Source organism: Lissotriton vulgaris, chromosome 4_1, assembly GCF_964263255.1.
Source record: "Lissotriton vulgaris chromosome 4_1, aLisVul1.2, whole genome shotgun sequence".
Taxonomy (NCBI): Eukaryota; Metazoa; Chordata; class Amphibia; order Caudata; family Salamandridae; genus Lissotriton; species Lissotriton vulgaris.
Window position 1 is genome coordinate 1,595,979,968 of NC_141691.1, and position 21,641 is coordinate 1,596,001,608.

The following is a 21,641-nucleotide window of genomic DNA, read 5'->3' on the forward strand; positions in this document are numbered from 1 at the left end:
GGGGAAAGCAGTATGGGTACAGAGGAGTGCAACTCCCGCAGTCTTAGTCTCGTTAATTAGGGGTTCCCAGCATTTATATTGGTACGGGTAAGACTTTGCGTTGTTGGTTGCAATGGCGATCTGGTGACTTTTTCAGTGGAACAACTGGTCTGTTCAGCTCATATCAGTACTTGTTGTGGTGAGTATCCTGAGTTCCCTACACTCACCTTAGTTGGTGAAGGCCTTCCATTCAGCAGCTTTTACATAAAAACTATCATGGGTACAGGTGAGGGGAAAGTACCTCGGAGAGTCAGATTTGTCAGGAGAACACAAAGAAAGAGAAGTGTGCAATAAGGTACAACAGGAAGGCTTTTAAATTGGCAAGAAAAAAAGGAGATTGTGGCTAGGACATTCACTCCCAGGACTCACTTCCAGAAAGGGGCCAGCAAAGACAGTAGAGCAAGCACAGTGGTTCTAATTTCCTACAAATACTATCAGAATTAGCAAGATGTTACCTGGCATTTCTTACTTATTGTAGGGCTCCCACCCAAGCTTATTTCATCACCGACTCTGGTCCCTTATCTTTTTCATTTCAGCTTTTTCTGCTCAGTTTGCATATTCCTCTGCTTTTCCTCTTGAAGAGACTCCAAAGGCATCCTTTCCTGTTTTTTCTCTTATGGGAAGATTGTTACATTAAGACCGCATGAAGTGGTCTAACTGTGTGGATCATACTAATCCCTTAAGGGTCCCTATGAATTGCCTAATGCCTACAGGGGATCATTTGTCTTCTGTTTTATGAAAGATCCAGTTCATCATTTTCCAAACTTGTATTCTAAATATATTGTTGTGTTTTTAGTTGATTAATTAATTTACTAATAGTGTTATACTACTCATTATCTTAGGGCACACTGCAGACCTTAGACCCTAACCCTAAAAAGCTACTCTTAAGGCAGCAGAATGCAGGCATGATCTGATTTCTCTTCCTTCCCATACTCTACAAGCCCCCAAGAAATGAATCTCTCTTAAAATTATTTAATGAAGTATTTCACACACCAACGTGTATTCTCTCTAACTGGGATTCAGTATTAAATCTCCATGTATGCAGAGGTCCTTAAAAACAATTTGTATCGGTCACGCAAGGCTACAGCCAATCTTGTTTTATTTCTTCCTCAGTGGATTCCAGCAGACGTGATCCGTCAACTGGGAGAATATCCCATCGACGTCATCAGGGCTTCATAGGTGGATTATGATCCAGTTGTTCATGAGGAATGTATTGCTCTATGAAAATGATCCATATTACAAAGTTCAATGTCACATGAAATCCTTTCTAAGTTGTGGTGTCGCTAAGACAGTGGCGGGTGGTGAGACTTGGAGCAAGGTGCAGCGTTTTCGTGTGAAAAGATGGCCATGTGCTGATGTATCCCACAGGCATCCAGCAGTATGACTGATCCTCATGTTGACCCTCTCTGACACTTATTCACAATCCTTTAACTCTACAGACATCCTTTCAGGGAGATTGTGGGATTTACCTTCGAATCTGCTACACCTCTTTCACCCATGGACGGGGCATTCCTAACACATCAGGTGCCAGGAAATTCTACTTAAGTCTGTGGCTACGATGATACATAGAGCAGATGTTACCTGAGATGTGAAACACATATAGAATTAAACTTGATGTGGTGGAAAAAGTCTGGTCAGGAATGGGGCTATTTCTGTTGTTTATGGAAGAGACCTTTGCCCACATGCATCAAACTCCCGTTTTGCGTTTCCAAATTTGCGATTTTTACCAAATCGCAAATAAGGATTCGCAAAACGGGATGCATCATAGAAAGTGCTTAATATTTCCGATTCGGTAAAAATCGCAATTTTTACCGAATCGCAAATATTATGCGAATTAAAAATTTTGAATTCGCTATTCCCATTGATTGCTATGGGCCAAAAGGCCCATAGGAATCAATGGAAATTGCGAATTCGCAATTTTGAATTCGCAAATGTTGATGCATTCCATGGGTGCAGGGGGGGGTCCAAAGGACCCCCCCTGCACCCCTGAAAGGTATTTTTAAATGGATGTTTCACACACACATGTCCTAAGGACATGTGTGTCTGTAACATGACATTGTTTAAAATGCAAATTAGAACATTTTAAACATTTTTCGCAAATTACCACGAGGTTCAACCTCGTGGTAATTTGCACTTGCAAACTTTGAATTCGCAATTTGATTTAAGAATGATGCATTGCATTTAAGGAATCGCAAATTTGCGATTCCTTAAATGCAATCGCATTCTGGAAAGTCGCAAAATTATCGATTTTCATCAAACAATAATGATGCATCTGAAAAATCATTTTTGGAATCGCAAACGTCCGATTTTAATGAATCCCACCGTTTGCGACTCCAAAAATGCTTGATGCATGTGGGCACTTGTCACTATGAGAAGAGCAATGCAAACTCTTGAGTGATCTGTATCCTCTTGCATGCAATAGTATTTACATTGCGTGAATTTAGCTATGAAGCAACAAACTTCTCTACATTATGTGAGGGGTTGGGAAACAATCTTAGATCATGTACATCAAGCAGGGATTAGACAAATACATTTAACATGCATTCAAGGCTGTTATGCATCCTGGCAAACTGACCATGAGTCATCAACGAAATATGCATTAATATATGTATAAAGGAAACTGTATCTCACAACATTTCATGTTCCTCCTTTTCTATTAAATTTGTTTTGACCATTCAACAGGCGAAAATCTATAGTCAGGCTCTATTTAATAACACTGTCTCTCCAATTACACTACATTGTACACATTATTTTACAAGGTCATATTATCTCTAGGATAATATTATATACTTTGCGACTGTGTCTCCTCTGATTTAGAATATCCAAGCCCTTTACAAATGGGGAACATTATGATAAATTAACATCCATTGATTTACATGTATAATTCATTAGCTATGTGCCATCTGGGTGCATAGTTTCATGTGCCAATGAACGTTCAGTGCTCGCAAGTATCCTTGCTGAACATCTCAATCGTCTTGTACTAAGAAGCATCCCGAGCCCACAGTATCCATTGGCGGGCCTCATTGGAAAGCTCATTTGTCATGGATTGTTGATTTTGAAAGCAAAATGCACCACGCGTACTGCTTGCAGTCTCATTAATTTGAAAGATGAAAAACAACTCTTCCCCCGAGGGTCCAGTCTTGCCTGCAGTGCCTCTGCTGCGTGCTTTCTGTATGCCATAAATAAAGGTATTGCACTCAATGCTATGTCTCAGTTTGTAAAATGTCAACCTGTTTTGTGTTTTGAAGGGACAAAGATTACCATCTAAGGACCTATAAGTCAGTTGTGATGGCAAACAAGTTGATAGACTGGCTGATTGCACAGGTAATGTTGCTCTTTGTGTTTTGTCAGCATTCTTTGTTCAAGGAGTGAATGCATAATGTTTGACCCCCATTCTAAGTAGCCCATTAGTTTCAGTGGGCTCAGTAACCCCAGTTACTGCCATACTTAAATTGTGAGTTTAGAGGGAACACTGCTGGTGACTGGTATTCTTCCCAGAGATTTCACCTGCTGCAAGCAGGCAAGGATTCTGTGGTAGAATACCAGGGAAGATCATGCAGGAATGGGCAAGCTGAGCACAACATCCTATTTACCAGACACATATCATCCCAGTTCTTTCTCCACCTGTGTAATGATCAGAATCCCCAGTAACAGTAAATCCAGGGTGAGGCAATAACAGGGTTTACTCTACTCCATCTACTTGTTATGAGACCTTAAGACGTTAAGGAAACCTGTTGTGTTCTGTATAATGAAGAGTTAGAAAAGATGCATAGGCCTTACAATGAGACAGATATTTGGCACAGTCACCTGAAATAGGCTTGCTTTGTCTGGGGTATGCAAGTTGAGAAAATTTGAGGCAGGAAGCATACATCAACAGATCTTCGGGGATAACTTCCAGTTGCATACAATGGGGAGCTGTTATTTGTACAACATGTATATATATGTTCCCCTTCATTTCCTGCAACACTTTTCTGATTGATGACTACTGAAACAACTCTTGCCCCACCTGCCTGAGTTTGGTCTTCATATTTCCCCATGGTACATGCTCTGCTAATTACTTTGGATACAAATCACCTCTGCCATGAGATAAATGAAGCTGATAACAACTACAGGCAACCTCTTGATATTTATGATGGAGATTACTATGATGACAAATTGGAATCATTAGTACTTTCAATCCCTCTTCATGCTGCAGTGTGTCCTGTGAAATAAAAAGCAAAACTTAGCTATAATCAAGGGACACCTAGAAAGCACTGTTTCTTTAAATAGGAGGCCGAAGAGAGAAGCATAGAAAAATAGTTTAATGTCATTTTGTAATAGTTCATCAAATCAGTTTACACCGACATAAGCTGGAGGCAGTGAATATGTTTAAAACACATAATAATTTTAGAACTGTGTCTTTATCAAATTTCAGCCCTAAGTACCGTTTCAGTATGGAAACCGACTGGTTCGGAACACACTATTACAATGCAACTGCACATAGTGTGGTCGCAGACTCACATTTCCCCATGGGAGCTTGTGCAGTGGTTGGAAACCGGCTGTAGCACAAGCTTCCATAGAGAAATGGGAGATCCTGTAAATCCCTGCACTGCGTGGCAGTCATCATGAGGTGCCTGCCACACAATGGAGGGATTTACAAGGGTGCACCATATGTGCCACCCAGTCTTACAACCGGAGGCCACAGAGGCATGGGGGCCCTGCTAGTCGCTTTCTGACAGGATTTTCATGTTGGAAAGCCCAACATGAAAAGCCTGTCGGAAACCAACAGCATAATCCTGATGGCAAAAGGCTGTCCATAAGGGATTATGTTGTGGTCTCCGGCTGGCCGACGGGCTCCTTGAGCCTGTCAGAAGCCAGCTGGAATGACCGTCTGGTTTGACTTCCGACCACTGTAATCATAGTACGGGGGTTTGAAGTCAACCCAAGGATGTCTGACCTATATTCTAATGTGGCCTTTTGTGACCTTTTGCAGATATTAATACACAAGTGTTAAGCTTTAGGGGTCTGGTAATTTACCTGCTGGAAATGTCCAGGTTACATGAACAAGCTTTGTGAAAAGTATTTTACAGAGCCCACATGGTATTCAAATGGCATACAAAACTGTGGCAATAACAGCAAGTCACCTGACTCTTTGACAGTTGATTCCTCATGCCCTATTATAAATCACACTCCCATTGCATTCCTTATCACTACTATCATAACTAATTCAGGACAGAAAAAGCTCAACCGGATCTTACTTCATTTTGATAAATGTAACCCTCCTAGTTTTCTTCTCTGTGCTGGAACTAGTGTTATTACAACACAATGCCTGTATGTTAGAAAGAGATCTCCAACAGAATATCGTGTTAAAAATATCAGAACACAGAAATATTGAGCCAAAAATATCCTTGTCAAAAATATTGTGGTCCTACACTGATAATTTAAATTACAAAAATATTGTGCCATAAATATTATTCACAAGAATATTTACCAAAACGTACGTGTTTTTAATAAATATCATCTTAAAAGTAGTGTATTTTAAACATTATACTCATTAAAATAATTTTTATTCAATATAATGTAAATTTTTTAAAGTATATATATTTGATATATTATTGAATATATATGTATGTAATATATATATATTTTTTTAAATACACAATTGTTATAATACTTAATTTTTCAGTATTAACAGTAAAATACATGAGAAATTCTTAAACATATATATAAACCAACAACATGACAACTTAAAAATATATTAAACGTAATATATTATAATAACATGTATTTTTTGTAGAATACACGAAACTTGAAAACAAAACCAATTTATCTAATGTACATTAATAATATTTTAATACATTTAAATTTGTGTATAAATATTATACATAAAATTAATTACAATATATATGTAAAATATTTAATAACCAATATTGTTAAAAGCTAATCTATACAAATAACAAAAACATTTCTAAAAAATGATAAAAATGAAAAACATTATAACCACTGCAACCGTGACTGAAGTGAGGTGGAGGGGAGCCCTCCAGGGATGTTGGAACAACGTGGAAGTCGCACCATAAGGTAAAAGAGTGACAGGGCCAGTCCGCCAGCTATATTCTCACAAGACTGAAACAACTAGGCCGCAACTCCCGGGCAGCGATTTCTCACCCCCCTGCCCTCCAAACCCGTTTCCAACCACTGCTCACTGTCAGCTCATCCCCATGCCCACCAGGCCTGCCGTTAGCAATAAGCAGTGTGTTTTGAGTTGGCCACAGCGAAGTGTGGGTGTGAGGCGTGCAGCATTGCTAGCATTACGCCATAGGGTTGAGCCAGAGGGGGAGGCAGACGGTCAGACCAGCTTCCGGAGAGGTTTGTCTCTCTCTGTGCGCTACCCCACCTCACTTACCAACACACTAGCTATCATCTTCACTAAAAGAGAAAGCAAAAAAGAGGAAATAAATTGTCATCATCAAGCCCGTACCAAGTCAAAATCAAGCTGCATAGGGTTCCTCCTGTACCAAGTGGCTCACCCCAGAGTGTCGACTGAATCCACTGTGTTTTCAGTACTTTTAGAATTTCCACTGATTAACACAACTTGCCACAAGCTACAACAGTCAGCTTAAAGTAGCCATCAGGAATTTAGAAAGCCAGCAACAATCGCCTTTCGGGCATTGAAAGCCTCCCTGGTGTGGGGAGCTCAGGGAAAAGCAGCAGTAAAATGCAAAAAAGGAAACTCTCTACATGGTCAAAGTTGGCAACTGAGGGGGAAGTCTCCCCCAGACCAGAAACCACCCAGAGCACATGAAGGCACCCCAGCAATTTAATAATGGTTTCATGCCCCCAGTCAGGAATGCCCAGGCCCCAAATCATGCTCTAACATCACAGCAACAGGCTTCATCATGCAGTATTTCTAGGGTTCGCCCGCAAAAGCAATTCACATGCCTTAAGTTCTGCAAGCAATATAGGGAGTAAAGACGTGGTGTCGCCTAACGACAGCTGAAGTAGTGAGTGCCAAGATGGACCTTATCGATGCCAAAATCCAAGACAGTTTAGAAGACAGGCCGTGCTCATGCGCATCCATCATCGACTAACCAAACTCGTTGCCACAGTCAAATGAAAGGTGACCTCTCTGTGGACAGCAGACCCACTGCACACACCCATGAACACATGGTAGTTGAAGACACAGAAGGGACACTTCATCCTCAACATTCAACTTAACAGATAGTCCCCTGTCAATTTCAGTCGAAACCCAGACCTTAAAGTTCCTGCAAAATCAATCACCTCTTAAAATACACAGTAGCCTCAGCACCAGTGATCAGCTAACAGGATAGGACAAAAAGGAGGTAATACCCTGTCCAACACAGCCAGCTGTGTCACTTTCCAGGAGAGCAAAGAAAAAACTATAGAAACAGCATAAAACGGCCACAAAGGCCAGAAGAGTGGTGTTTCTGACAACTATCAACAAAAATCGCAATCCATTTGCAGAACGTGACTCTGCCCAGTTGAACCTGATGTTCACCCCCATGGTGGGCATTAACAGCACAAAAGATCTCGCTGTAACAAGATCAGTCCCTCAGATAACTCCTCTCTCAATGATAAATAAGAAAAGGAAATACCTTGCTGTAGTAAGATCAGCCCCTAAGACATTCCTCCTCCCCCCACCCTCTAAACATGGAAAGGGGGATGCAAGCACTCAGGCTACACTAAACTTTCAGACATGCACAGATACCAGTAGGAACTCAGGCTGGACCCCAAATAACAAAAGCATACTCCCAAACAGCCAGCCCATCATTCCCTCAAACCGGATTAGTGTCAGTACAACGCGGATTTTTACGTCGCATTCCGTTACAACTGAATTTTTACAACGCAGGATCCATTACAACGGATGCCATTACAACGCATGGCATTACATAGCAGATGGTATTACAACGCATGGCATTACATCGTAAGTATAGGTAAGTATACCTTTTTAAAAAAATGTTATTAAGTTAATTTAATTAATTTAATTTAATTAATTTAAATAAAATACATTTTAAAATAGCCATTAATTTAATTTAATAAAATAATATCTATTTAATAAATGTAATTTCAATAAAAAAATTGGAATAATTTAATTTAAATAAAATAATAAAATTAACTTAATGTACATATTTTTATAATTGATATTAAATTAAATTAATTGAAATAATTTATTTAATTTAATTAATTTAATTTAAAAATGTAATTAATGAAATAAAATTTATTTAATTTATTAAATATATTTTAATTAATTTAAAAATGGTAAATATAATTTAATTAACCCAAAACACAAACCCCTGTACCCCAAAACCCAAACCCTGCCCTAAAACCTAAAAACACCCCTGTACCCCAAAACCCAAACCCTGCCCTAAAACCAAAAAACACCCCTGTACCCCAAAACCCAAACCTTGCCCTAAAACCTAAAAACACCCCTGTACCCCAAAACCCCAAACCCTGCCCTAAAACCTAAAAACACCCCTGTACCCCAAAACCCAAAACCCTGCCCTAAAACCTAAAAACACCCCTGTACCCCAAAACCCAAAACCCTGCCCTAAAACCTAAAAACACCCCTGTACCCCAAAACCCAAAACCTTGCCCTAAAACCTAAAAACACCCCTGTACCCCAAAACCCAAAACCCTGCCCTAAAACCTAAAAACACCCCTTTACCCCAAAACCCAAAACCCTGCCCTAAAACCTAAAAGCACCCCTGTACCCCAAAACCCCAAACCCTGCCCTAAAACCTAAAAACACCCCTGTACCCCAAAACCCAAACCCTGCCCTAAAACCTAAAAACACCCCTGTACCCCAAAACCCAAAACCCTGCCCTAAAACCTAAAAACACCCCTGTACCCCAAAACCCCAAACCCTGCCCTAAAACCCAAAAACACCCCTGTACCCCAAAACCCAAACCCTGCCCTAAAACCTAAAAACACCTCTGTACCCCAAAACCCAAAACCCTGCCCTAAAACCTAAAAACACCCCTGTACCCCAAAACGCAAACCCTGCCCTAAAACCTAAAAATACCCAAACACCCCAAAACATATACCTCAGTACCCAAAAACATATACTCCTATACTCATACTTATTTAAAAAATTACTTAAATTAATATATTTAATTTATAATATTTAAAAACATAAATAAATATTTTTATTTATTTTTATTTATAATTAATAATAATTAAATCAATTAAATAATATTAAATAAAATAAAATAAAATTATATACTTACCAATACTTACGATGTAATGGTATGCGTTGTAATACCATCTGCTATGTAATGCCATGCGTTGTAATGGCATCCGTTGTAATGGATCCTGCGTTGTAAAAATTCCGTTGTAACGGAATGCGACGTAAAAGTTGCATTGTAAGTGATACACACCCCTCAAACCTACTCAAAACGTGCCCCCAACGTTGGGAGTCTCGATTATCAACCCAATCAACGCCCCCCCTTGCACATTTAGCCAGAATATAGTAATCAACCCATACATAGGCTAGCCTGGGCACCCTCAAGATACCCCGATACCATATTAAAGGTCAACATGATATTTTAAACAGGGGCAACATTCTTTGAATACTCAAACATGTACCATCTCGGGCCCATATGTGCTTTGACAATCTCAGCTGGGTTAGGTTCCAAAAACTCCCTGACAACACTCAAGGAGAGTCAACTTTGGTAATCATGAACCGACAACCATACCAGGTCGCTATAATCAAGATAGCGCCCCCTGTTTTCAGAATGGGAAATAGACATTAAACAAAATCATCCAGAGAAATACGCACACGTGCTACAGGCGCAGCCCCTATAGTAAGGGGCCAACTCTGTAATTCGAGGGACAGACAGTGCCCATTGCACTTTTGAACACCAAGCTGAACTAGAGAAGCACAACATATTTTAAATATCATGGACTAATGAACAGAGGTTGTACACTCCCGGATCGCTCACGAGGATTGTGAGTGTCGAGCACCGCCTGCTTTGAGATTCCACCAACTGCACTCCTAACAGCACCCATACTTGGACACAAACCAATCTCTCAGAGATGGCCATCTCCAGCCCTCAGTTAACAATTATCTCATGGAATGTGGATCCCTCAAGAAAACTACTGATGACAACTCAGCCTTTGACTACCTCCACAAAGGAGAGATACTATGCTTTCAAGAGACCTGGGCCATAGTGTCAGCCACACTGCCAGGTTATTATGAATTTCATTCACCAACAATAAAACGTAACATCTTTGGTCGACCATCAGGAGGACTTTCCTTGTACGCTAAACACAACTGTAAAATAGAGGCCACTGCAATAGCCACTAACACACAAGCTCCAATCTTTGCTTATCAAAGGCCTAAAATGTGATCTCAAGCCACTTCCATTGCTGCTAATATACTGTTATGTCAACACGGCGCAGCACCAGAAAAACCCAATAAACACTCTGCAGTGAAGGAGGTCCACTCAAGAAGGTAGTAATTCAAGATGATTTATTTTATGAAGATAACATGTTGTAAGGTACAGGACATCATGTTGATAAGTGGTAGATCAGAGCCCCACCAGGAGCTGCCAGTCATCTGTTCAGCCCATGACCAACTGTCACTCTGCCTCCCTCAGTCCCAACATTCCGAGGCATCATCAGACTCCAACATTCTAATGTGTCAGAGCACAGGCACTGGCAGAGCAGGGCTGGTAAAACACCTTACAGTATAATATGCAGGATACTACACACTCTAATTACCGCAACTGAAGAGCTGGTAAACAAATACTACTCTCATACGCCAATCATAGCTGGAGACTTTAACATCAGGGCCCCGGGCTTTCAACCAAAAACAACCAGACTAACCTCTGAGGATGTTTCACTCCAGACTAATTTTAAAAACCGCAGCCTAGCCTCCCTGCAAACTCTAAAAGAAACAAGTGAACTGCAATGCTACATTCTTCCCATTTCCAGGAACATACCAACTATCTACCATATCTTCATCAGCAAATACTTGACACCTAAGATCAGCCCTTTCGAAGTAGATGATTGGGCAGAAAGTGACCATAGACCTTTATGAGCAATTCTGCAATTAGACATTAAGACCGCACCTCAATTACTTCCGCTCGGAGAATCAATGGGGGAAAAACAACATAAAGTTATCCCCAGAATTAAATGGACAGACAACCTCAGCAAAAAATTAAGCAACTGGATCATGTCAAAAGAGGCCACTGACACGTCACTCAGCGCACTCACACCACTGGAGCACTGTGATAAACCTGTAGCAGACTGCCGCACAACCTTGGGGGTAGGACTGAAGCCTACTTTGAGAAGAAGACTCCCCATTCAACCAACTGCCTTCTAAACACCAATGATGGGACTGGCCACAAGTAAGCGCAATCTTCTAATAGCCTTAGTGGCTAAAGGACACGGTGACAAGAACATCGCGTGACATACTATTACAGCATACAGAGCGACCCATATGCAGATTTTTAGGCAACAGGATTTTAAAAAAATCGAGGAAGAATGGTTATAGATATTTTCCATAGTACAAGAGAAAAATCATTACCACTTTTGGAAGCACAGAACAGCTTCAGGAATTTCGCCCAGACCAAGGACAACGGCATGGCAGAAAGGGAGGAGTGGATCACCTACGCCAAGCCTTATTCACGGATGATCAAGCAACTGAAATAGAGGCCAACCAGACAGTTGCAGCAGTAGATTGTCACACATTGCCATCCTTCCCTCATACAGAGGCCTCCATCATCACCGTAATACAAAAAAGGAGGAGAGACGGGCCCCCGGTCCTAATGGCCTCCTTGCTTAAGTTTTTAATGCTTCACCGGATTTCTGGGCTGGGATACTCACACTGCTCTACAACCACACCTTTAGCACTTCCACCATTCCAAACTCATGGAGAGGGTCCATTCTTGTCACAATTCACAAAAAGGGAGACCGTTTAAATTCAGAAACTACCAGCTACTTGCCCTTCTAGACTTGGAAGCAAAGGCATACGCACGTACCCTGCTAGAAGTCCTGGAAGCCTGGGTGACAGAAAACAGCATTCATCCATACTTTCAATCTGGTTTCAGGCCGGAAAGCTCCACAATGTTACAGTCCTAGGTCAGCTGTCTCACCAAGCAACACGTAGCAAAGAGCCACCATTGTTCAGTTGTTTAATTGATTGCAGTGCAGTTTTCGACAGGGTGGTTTGCGGCAAACAGTGAGAAAATTCCCCCCTTGCTGCTCAAAGCTATAATATCTGTATACCAGGGGACATGGGTCTAGAAAAAAACAAGCCCTACCACAGTGACCACTAAAGTCTCATCCAACAATGGACTAAAATAGGGCTGCTTGCTGGCCTCCCTCCTTTTTAACTTTTACACAGCTGAATTCAGGTGGTTCTGAATTCGCCCGCTCGGCTGTTACTCAATCTTCCCCCTAGATCACCCATGACTAATCATTTGGAGGCTCTTCATTGGCTCCCAGTGGGAAAGAGGAAACAATTTAAGACCATGGCTTTAATGCATAAAGCCCTGCACTGCTCAGGTGCTTGCTATCTGAGAGAGAGGATCCATGATTACATCCCTGCCCACACCTTGCACTCTTCTGAACATCTGGTTATGCGTATCTGTGGCTCAGAGCAAGCAGCAGATCATTCTCTTATTTAGGGTCACTTAACTGTAACAAGTTCCCTAGGGAACTGCATCTAACATGGTACCTTCCCGTCTTTAAAGAGAAACTGAAAACTTGGCTTTTCACACAATCTGTATACGTTTCATATGCAGGTGATGTCTTCTCTTTAGAGCAGTGAGTAGCTGTGCGCCGTATAAATCTTCTTAACATAAGATAACATAACCTTGGCAAAGCAATAGAAGGTGCCAGCCTAGTCACACCCATGTATGGTCAACCCTCCCAATCCTGCCGTACGCAGATGACATAGTACTCATGGAAAACACCAAATCAGGTCTACAGAGAGCCCTTGACTCACACCATAGGGTTCACAAGGCCAACAAACTTCAGGTGTACTAGGGCAAGACCAAAATCATCATTTTCGGAAAATATCCTCACAAGAAACAAGCACATTGGCAGCTTGGGGAATTACAAAAACCCATAGTTGCAAGTTATAAGTACATAAGTGTTTGGTTCACTGATTGGGCCAAACCAATGGCCCACCTGAAGCATCTTAAAATTTAGTGTGCAGGAGTTGTTCACACCCTAAAATGCCTCAGCAGCCACTTTCAAAGCCCAAATGCCGAAACTATGCCCAACAAGTTCTGAAAACTAAACTTATCCAAGCTCTAAAATACAGCCACTTAGCCTTTGCTGATGCAATGGTAACATTATTATAGAACATCCAAACTTCAGCATACAAAAAAATCTTTCAAGCATCTCGGCAAGCCTGAAGATTGAGGCAGAGACTGGAGCTAGGCCTTGGGACAATGGATCTTGAATGCCAATGGGACCTACTAAAATATTACATCAGGACCCAGCGGGCCCCTGAGAACACACACAAGGCCCCACTCAAAGCCATCTTCGAAGGAGGGATCTCCCCATGGCAAGTGTATCTAGCTGAGGCAATCAACAACTTGAAAATCAAAGTCATTAACCTACATCGCTAAGACATACTTTTTCTAGTATGGAAAAAAAGACTGTGGTCTCGCAGGTAAAGAAAACCTCCCTAGAACTGGACACAGAAAGTCTCCATCGTTGTTCGATCTTTGAGGCACTAAATGATACCTAAATGTAAATGTATTTGAGCTTATATAGCGCACAGCTACCCACAAAGGGTTTCCCGGCGCTTGCTTAGGGAACCCGTCCTGGTATTCCCCTGTGAGATAACCCCGGCAGGGTATCCACAAGGTGAAAGCCAGGCATCCCGCCGCGAGGGGCCGTTGTGGAGATTAAGCAAGCTATTGCCCAGAGTCGCAGAGTGTGAACCCGTGAGTCGAGAAGGCACCAGAGCGAGAATTATCGAGTCAGTGGAATTTTTGAGCCCAAGACCCGCCGAGGCGGGGAATTGAACCCTGGTCCAGGGCCGATCTCAGCTTCCGGGTCTGCCGCCTCTAACCCCTGAGCCACACTTCTCCACTACCTACACAGCGGGAAAAGCACAGCCCTGCTTACATTAAGCTCTTGCAGTCCACACACACAGGAAAATCCTATCTATCCGGCTGGCTGCTCGCCCTACCAATTTTGAACTTCAGCCCATCTTGGGTAAGGGAGGGTGAGGCAAGAACATGCAGACTGTGAAACTCGTAGAAAATCCTGGCTCCACTTGCTGTTCCCCAAACTTGCCAGCGATCGCCATCGCCATACTAGTCCCTCTATTTCTTGCCACTGGAATAAGACCCTGTAGAAAAGCCGTAGTCTTGTGTTTTTCAAACAACACTCTTTGATCTTAGAAAGGCTTTGGAAATTTGCGGATGCCATTCGATCAGCACTCTAATTGTCACATGTGGGAGCCACAGGATTAAGCTCAACATGTGCCTCACACAAACCCCATCAATCAATCGTCCTACCAAGGGTCCAAAGCCCTTGCCCATCCTCTAGTCCTTTGTATTCCCCACACTGGTACTTTTGATAAATGGGTGTGTTTGCCAACGCCCCAAAGAACATACATAAAGACAATCCGGTCTTTGCCATTCGTCAAGATGCGATAATTGCACTCTGCTTTCTTTGCCTTTTTTAACTCTCTGAGCATTTACATTTTTCATAAAGACAATCTGGCCCTCGCCGTTTGTTAAGAAATAGTGAAAGCCTGTTGCCTTTTTGTAATGACTTTCCCTTTTTGGATTTTAATCTTGACGAATTCCCAATATGGTTTTTAACAACGTAATTTTTGCAGAACTGTGTCTTTCGTTTCATGTCATGTTTTTACTTTAAGGATATTATTCTTGATAGATTCCCAATATGGTTTTAACAACTTCATTTTTGTACTTAGGAAATATTGTGTCTGTTGACTTATGTAACGATTGAAGTACTTGATCATTAATAAATTCATTCATTCATTCACATAAACAATTAACCTCCTTAATAGTTAATTTAATAATTAATGTACAGCAAATATACACATACCATTTAAATAAAATTAATTCTAATGTATTTATCTTCACACCCTAATCCCCTGTAAACCCAACAACTTGCTACTTAAATGTAACATACTATTATTAATTTTAATAAAATCATACAAACTCACATTCAAAGAATACCATTATTAATTATCAATGAAATGCTTGATCTACAATTAAACAATACTTACCTTTACGTTTAAATTAATTATAATGTAATTATCTTCCCACCCCATTCCCCTACAAGCTCAACAAGCCGCTACTAAAATATAACAAACTGTAAGTAATAATAAGATTACAATATGTATTAAAATGTAAAAAATAAATTTGAAAATGTAAACGAAAAATGAAAAAATTAACGTTATTAATATTAAATGAAAATCAATCATTATTCAATTTTAATTAATTGTAATTTAGTTAACATCCCATCCTATTCCACTACAAACTCAACATACGGGTACTAAACTTAAAATTACTAATTAATTACATTTCAAAATAAATTAGTAAAACACTCAAAATTAAAATTTTCTTAAAATAAATGTAAACTAAACTAACCTTACTACCAACATACATTTTACAACATAATAATAAAAATGATATTAAAAACAACAATATTTTTAAAACAATGTTTCTTACTAAAAAAAATTTATATTATTTGCAATGATATTCTGTATTACAATATTTCTGTAGTAGCAATTTTGTTTTACGTTATTTCTGTATCACAATATTTTAAACTCAATATTTCGTCCAAATACCATTAGAACGAGATTGTGGTAAGGCCCTCGTACGAAGATGCATGTTCATGTGGCTTGGGTCCTACTGCTTATTACAACTTATCCTTGTGTGTTAAGAAAAGACAAAAACATATTTCTAATCGGTGTCCCATGAGAATGATTTAAACCGAAACTGTTGTAAACAGAAATTAACATTTAATACATATTCTCTAACCATAACAGAAATATATTATACTCTATGAATATTTAAAATAAGGCTAAACATCACTAATCCTCCTTGTTTCCATGTGCCAGCTTCATTGTTTCTTAACAAATGACAGTCTATAAACCTATTTAATGTATAATGAGTTCAACCAAATTAACATAAACATTCCCAGACTCATGAATCTCTGCCTCATGTTTCTTACATATTTGGAGCATCATGATGCTCATGAAATATATGTATACAAGATGTGCACTTCTTAGCCATTTTAGCGATCACACCATTTGTCATGACACCTGATAACGGCATCTGACACAGATAACATGCCAGGTTAATATTCAAATACAAACCCTAACAAGGGATAGATTCTCTCATCTTAAATCCTCATGCTTCTTTACTAAATCCTGAACTTCCCATGCACACTATCTAATTCTCTAACCAGACACATTTTAACCAATCAGACAATTGTGAAACCAGCCATTGTTTATAATTCTTCACCAGCACCTATCCATTCATCCAATCAAAACCCCTCCTTCAGCCACTATTCATGCTGCCATTACATGCATAGAAATTGATAAGGCAGTCACCTATTTATAATGGAATAGAAATGAATAACAGTGCAAAGCTTAGAGAGAAAAATGATATAGATGTGAAATGTTCCCCTTATAACATCCTGACAAAATATGTGACCAGTAGAGATAAAACTGATCATGACTTTCTTCCTTAAGACCCCACAAATCTATCTTCTCAGGGCAGTAACTATTTAAAATAAAAAAATAATTCTACAGCGAATTCATAATGTAGCTGATTGCCCAAAATACAACAAAAGGGAACATTTAGATAGTGACGTCTCCCTTGCTTGTCATTGCTACCACTAGCTATTGTTCATTCTACATGTAGACACTGCTGTATGTTCTTGAAAACACTGTGCAGCAACAAACCCAAATATCTGTGACTGATTGTCCATCTTGGGCCATGATAAATGTATCCCTGACTGCTACCACTCTGAAATGCACCATTCTTAAACATTGAAACCATCAGTCCGGAGGATGTTCTTTCTCAACTTGACCCCATACAATTTGAAATTGCCTCCCCCCGCAAGTTCTAATAATTAAAAAACATCAGAATTCAAGTAAAAAATACAAATTTCTATATTTTGAATAATATATTGTCTCCCCTAACAAAAACAAAAACTATTTTAGCAAATCATTGTAACTTCATTCATTACCACTGTATTTTACAGTGCATATAACGTCAAGTATTATGTGCATATTAGTACTTATTTGTTCTATTAAGGTGTCCATATTTACAGACTGATTTAAAGGTGATTGGTTAGTGAATATCCCACAAAAATCACTCTTGTCAGTGCTTCTGCTCCCCATTTAGTGGGGTAGGAGAAAACAAACTTCCCAGTGGCAGAGCTGCAGTCGTCTTTGTCACTAGGAATGCCATGTCAGCAGTAGAGATGAAGACAAAGATGATCACGCTCTTCAGTAGTGTATTTTCTCTGCGATAGACCAACCTGTAAACAGCAGCAGTCTATTGTCACTCATGTGATGAAAGAAAACCTCTAGCATGTCAAGGACATGTCTAATGTAGGTATTGGAATGTACTTTGTACGCACATTTACAGAAGGTATATTGGTTGTAGATGTCCCACCATGATTGACAGGCTCCCCTTCGAAAGACAATTTCCAGCCAGAGCAATGCAGATAATTACATGTAGTGCAGCGTTCTTCTTCAGTGTGTCATAGATATTTTATCAACCACTCTTATGGGTGGGCTGTCTGACCACCCTATTGAAATTAGTCTCTTAATGTAGATTAAATTGCTTTTATAATGGGTAGTAGTAGAAGAAGCATTAAAATACAGTCATAACACTCTGGTCATTTCAAGAAATGCAATGCACATTGACAATTTCATAAGAAATGTAAATAAATAAAGTATTGTGTCTTTACCAGGGGGACTGCCGCACAAGAGAGGAAGCAATCATTTTAGGAGTAGGACTCTGTGACAATGGCTTTATGCACCACGGTAAGAACAATCTGAGCAGCAATCAAAATAGTTTTTCAGCTCCCATTGAAAGACTGAAAGAATAATTAATTATCGAAATATAATTTTTCCCCATGCTGTGGCCCTATATGTTGTTTAATCTCACTGTAATTGAACTTCTATCTTGGAAAAATCAAAGTTCACTGATATTCAAAGCTTTTGCACTCTAAAAGGTTCTATGTAGAGGCACTCCCACACCATATTTTGTAAGAGCGTTCCTTCCAGGAGTGACACTTAGGCACTGACAAGCTTGTAGGCGGGACCCAGCTGTTCAAGGGCCAACCATGAAACTACATACCCCACTTGTGATGCCAGGTACCCCAACCACTGCGCTGGTTGGGAACACATAGCCATACTCCACCCCATCATGGTCAAGGGTGAGAGGCACCTACACACTGATGAAGGTCCACAAGCACTTTGGTACAGCTCTCGACATTTTCCAAGGAAAGGCACACATTCTCTGAGCAGGGTAGTACCCTGGGTAGGTAGAACATCTATTGGAGATCCTTGTCTGCCTCACTGGGAAAGACAATGGATAAAGAAGTAGAACAGGAGATCTAACTAGGTGATACTTGATTATGCCCTTGGTATCACAGGAAAGCTCCAAAATATTCTTCCCACAGGAAGGGTACTTTCTTGTTTAAGCGCTGTGGAACTGGCTTTGAGTAGCCCTCAGTGCTTGGAGATTGGCTATCACTGTTGGGAGGCACCCTTGGGCAGGATGGCATATATGGACCTGCCAAATGGTAACTCCAACACACTTCAGCTGACTCATCGAGGGGATAGGCTGATTCCTTGCTCTGCTCGTCCTCATGATAGCAGCCAAAACCCTGAAATGTGCACAGGGATTACTGACCCCAGAGGCATCTAAACTCCAGCTTTTGATTTGAGCTTCATTTGGAGAATTGCTTCGCACTATAATCGTTCTCTGCTGCAAGGCTACTCCAAGCAGTTTTTTGTGCCCAATGTGTTCTGTCCACACGTCCTTCCTTACATGTATGAAAGCATGCATGTATGTGCTATTTGCATAGCAGAAACCTAGGCAAAAGGCAGTGGAGTGCTTTGTACTGGGTCAAAAGCAAAGCTATAGTCAACAAGTGTTTGACGAGGTAGCTGTATTCTGGGAGCAGTAGTAGACTCTTACTTCAGTGTTCTTTAGAGCGGTACCTCTTCAGCTCCTTCCTAAATTGTTTCATAAACCATCACAGTTTCCTAGACAAAACCTTTTAAGGGTCCCAAATGCACACCGACAGGCATAGACAATGTGGAGGAAGTGCATTAGTACTGCATTTAGTAAACCCTCTAGTGGCACTCTATATAGTTCTTATTTTCTTACAAAGAATGATGAATTAAAGAGTCATTGTGGATTATGATTTGTGATGTTTATCTGTTAATAATAGCAACCTGTTTTGTTTGTACAACACCCTTTCATTTTCTATGTGCTGTAAATTGCAAATGTTGTTATTGCCTGTTTAATGGTACTCGATTTACTGACCTTGAAACGATAGAATGTGACTCCAACTTGCTAGTATTAGTATTCAAACTTGTGACCTTCACGTCGCTGCGTAAGTCAGCAGTGAAGTTTTATTGCACGGAACCATCCTTATGATCATTGCTTATGACATGTTGTATGGCCACAATACTACCTAGTTATCGTACTGCAATTACTATCATCCCCATCTGTTTTCGTACATGTGTGCCTGGTTGCCCCTGACCCACACTAACCTATTCACCAGAAACCCACAGTAGAGACTATGAGCAACACATTCCTGCTACTTATCAGCTTAGCTGCCAAGCACTAAATGTCCACTACATTGTAGAGGAGCAGGAGTGTTAAGATCTTTGCAGGGAGTCATGATGGACTGCTGACACCTTTTTGGATGGATTATAGTATTAAGTCCAGGAATATATTGCTAGAGAAATCCCTAACTGCATCTGAAAGGTTCAGCTGGGGATGGACTAGGGGGTTTGTCAGAAGCCAAAAGCTCACATATCTGTTCTGCTCCTTAAAATCACAGTATCATGACAGTACACCATCTATTCTGGTCAGGTCATTGTGGAACCCACAAATCTGAACAAAACATGAGTAAAACATCTAAATCTAGACATGAACCTGCAGCAAAGGCAGTAGCGTGGGCACTAGAGGGAAAGCTAGGGTTGACAAAGGCTTTCCATTGGCGGCCAATAACTTACATTCATGTTGAATGCAAAGAACAGGGGATAACTGTAGTATGTGGCCAACCAGACTCCCACACTCCTGAATATATATTCATGGCTTTCCCCATGCCTCGAAGTGACTAATCATGCAGGGAGGAATCCTATAACTGGAAACAAAGAACCACTGTTGAAAATGTTTAATGGCTGGTCCTAAACATGGGGTGCCTATTAAGTGTACTTCAGTGTGCCTATGAAGACATTGGTTACCTATCAATCAGTACAAGTGTGAAGTGGTACAAAAATGCTTTCACTGTCCCTTTCTTCCAACTGATGGTGAGCAGAAATAGAAGATCCAAACTGGTTGCATTACCTCGATGAGCATAGATAATAGAGGTGCAACTCATGCAAAGCAGTGGTCCTATCATTTTGATCTAAAATGCGTTTGTTCCACAGGCATGTGGCAGAAAATGGGGCAAGCTCATGTTTGTGAGCAATACCACTTTAATAGCTCTGAAATTATATTTTCTTGCACAGAAATGAAAGCACCCGCAATGGCCATGGTTACCTGGGAGCAGAACTTCTTACACCCCAGATAGACAGATAGACTTCCCTCCTAAAAGTAATTAGACCCTGAGAACAGTTTAATTAGATTCATACTAGCAATCACTTCTTATTATCTACAAGATGACACTCAGACAGAGCACATGAATCGGATTTTGCTAAACGTACTGGCCCCTTGAATTGAAGCCAGTTGCTCAAGAAGAGCCAGCTTCTTTCCCACAATAATTTCTTGCCTGTTAGACAGTCGTTAAGGTTCTCCAAAGCAGAAGCCTAGAATCAGACCATAAGCTCATTTAGGGGGACCTTCTAAGACACACATAGCCCCTCTCTCACCAATGGAATAGAGGGTCCCAGGCCAATGGCCTACATTCTTTTGTAGTTGGTCCTGTTTACCTACTGCAAACAGGCCCAAATTGCAATGTGTTGGGACATCTAAGATCACAGAAATCTTCAGCCACTCTAAACATTGGCTCTGAAGGCTTGAGGTGTGTAGGGACGTGGACTATAGAACTCATCAGTATCCACCCACAACTAACACCAAAATCCAGTTTGAAGCAGGCCATATACCTACAGCAAATCAGGAGACAGATGTCTAGTATGACAAAAGCATGGTCTCAAGCACTAGTCAGGGAATACACAACAATTATCCTGACAGACTGTGTACTCCTTTGCATGTACGCCAAAATGTTACATTTGGCTCAAGCAGACTTTTCAGTCATGATGTGACATTGTGCTGGCAACGGGATGGCAGGCCTCCTCCGTTCGGTAGAACTCAAAGGATTCATCCTTGCCCATTCAGGTTGCCCTATCCATCACAGTGAGCAATTGCCTAGCTCCTGGAAGAAATTTCACACCTCATTCAGGCCAA

The 21,641-nt window shown here is 40.5% G+C and overlaps 1 protein-coding gene across 2 annotated transcripts in view; it reads left to right on the forward strand.

The window, feature by feature from the left end:
- Positions 1-21,641, forward strand: part of PREX2 (phosphatidylinositol-3,4,5-trisphosphate dependent Rac exchange factor 2) — a 1,248,069-nt gene that overhangs the window by 428,898 nt on the left and 797,530 nt on the right. For both annotated transcript variants that reach the window (XM_086965847.1, XM_086965848.1), the window contains exons 14-15: positions 3,288-3,363; positions 17,965-18,037. In XM_086965847.1, the coding sequence (XP_086821973.1) occupies positions 3,288-3,363; positions 17,965-18,037 (149 nt within the window). The remainder of the gene's footprint in view (positions 1-3,287; positions 3,364-17,964; positions 18,038-21,641) is intronic.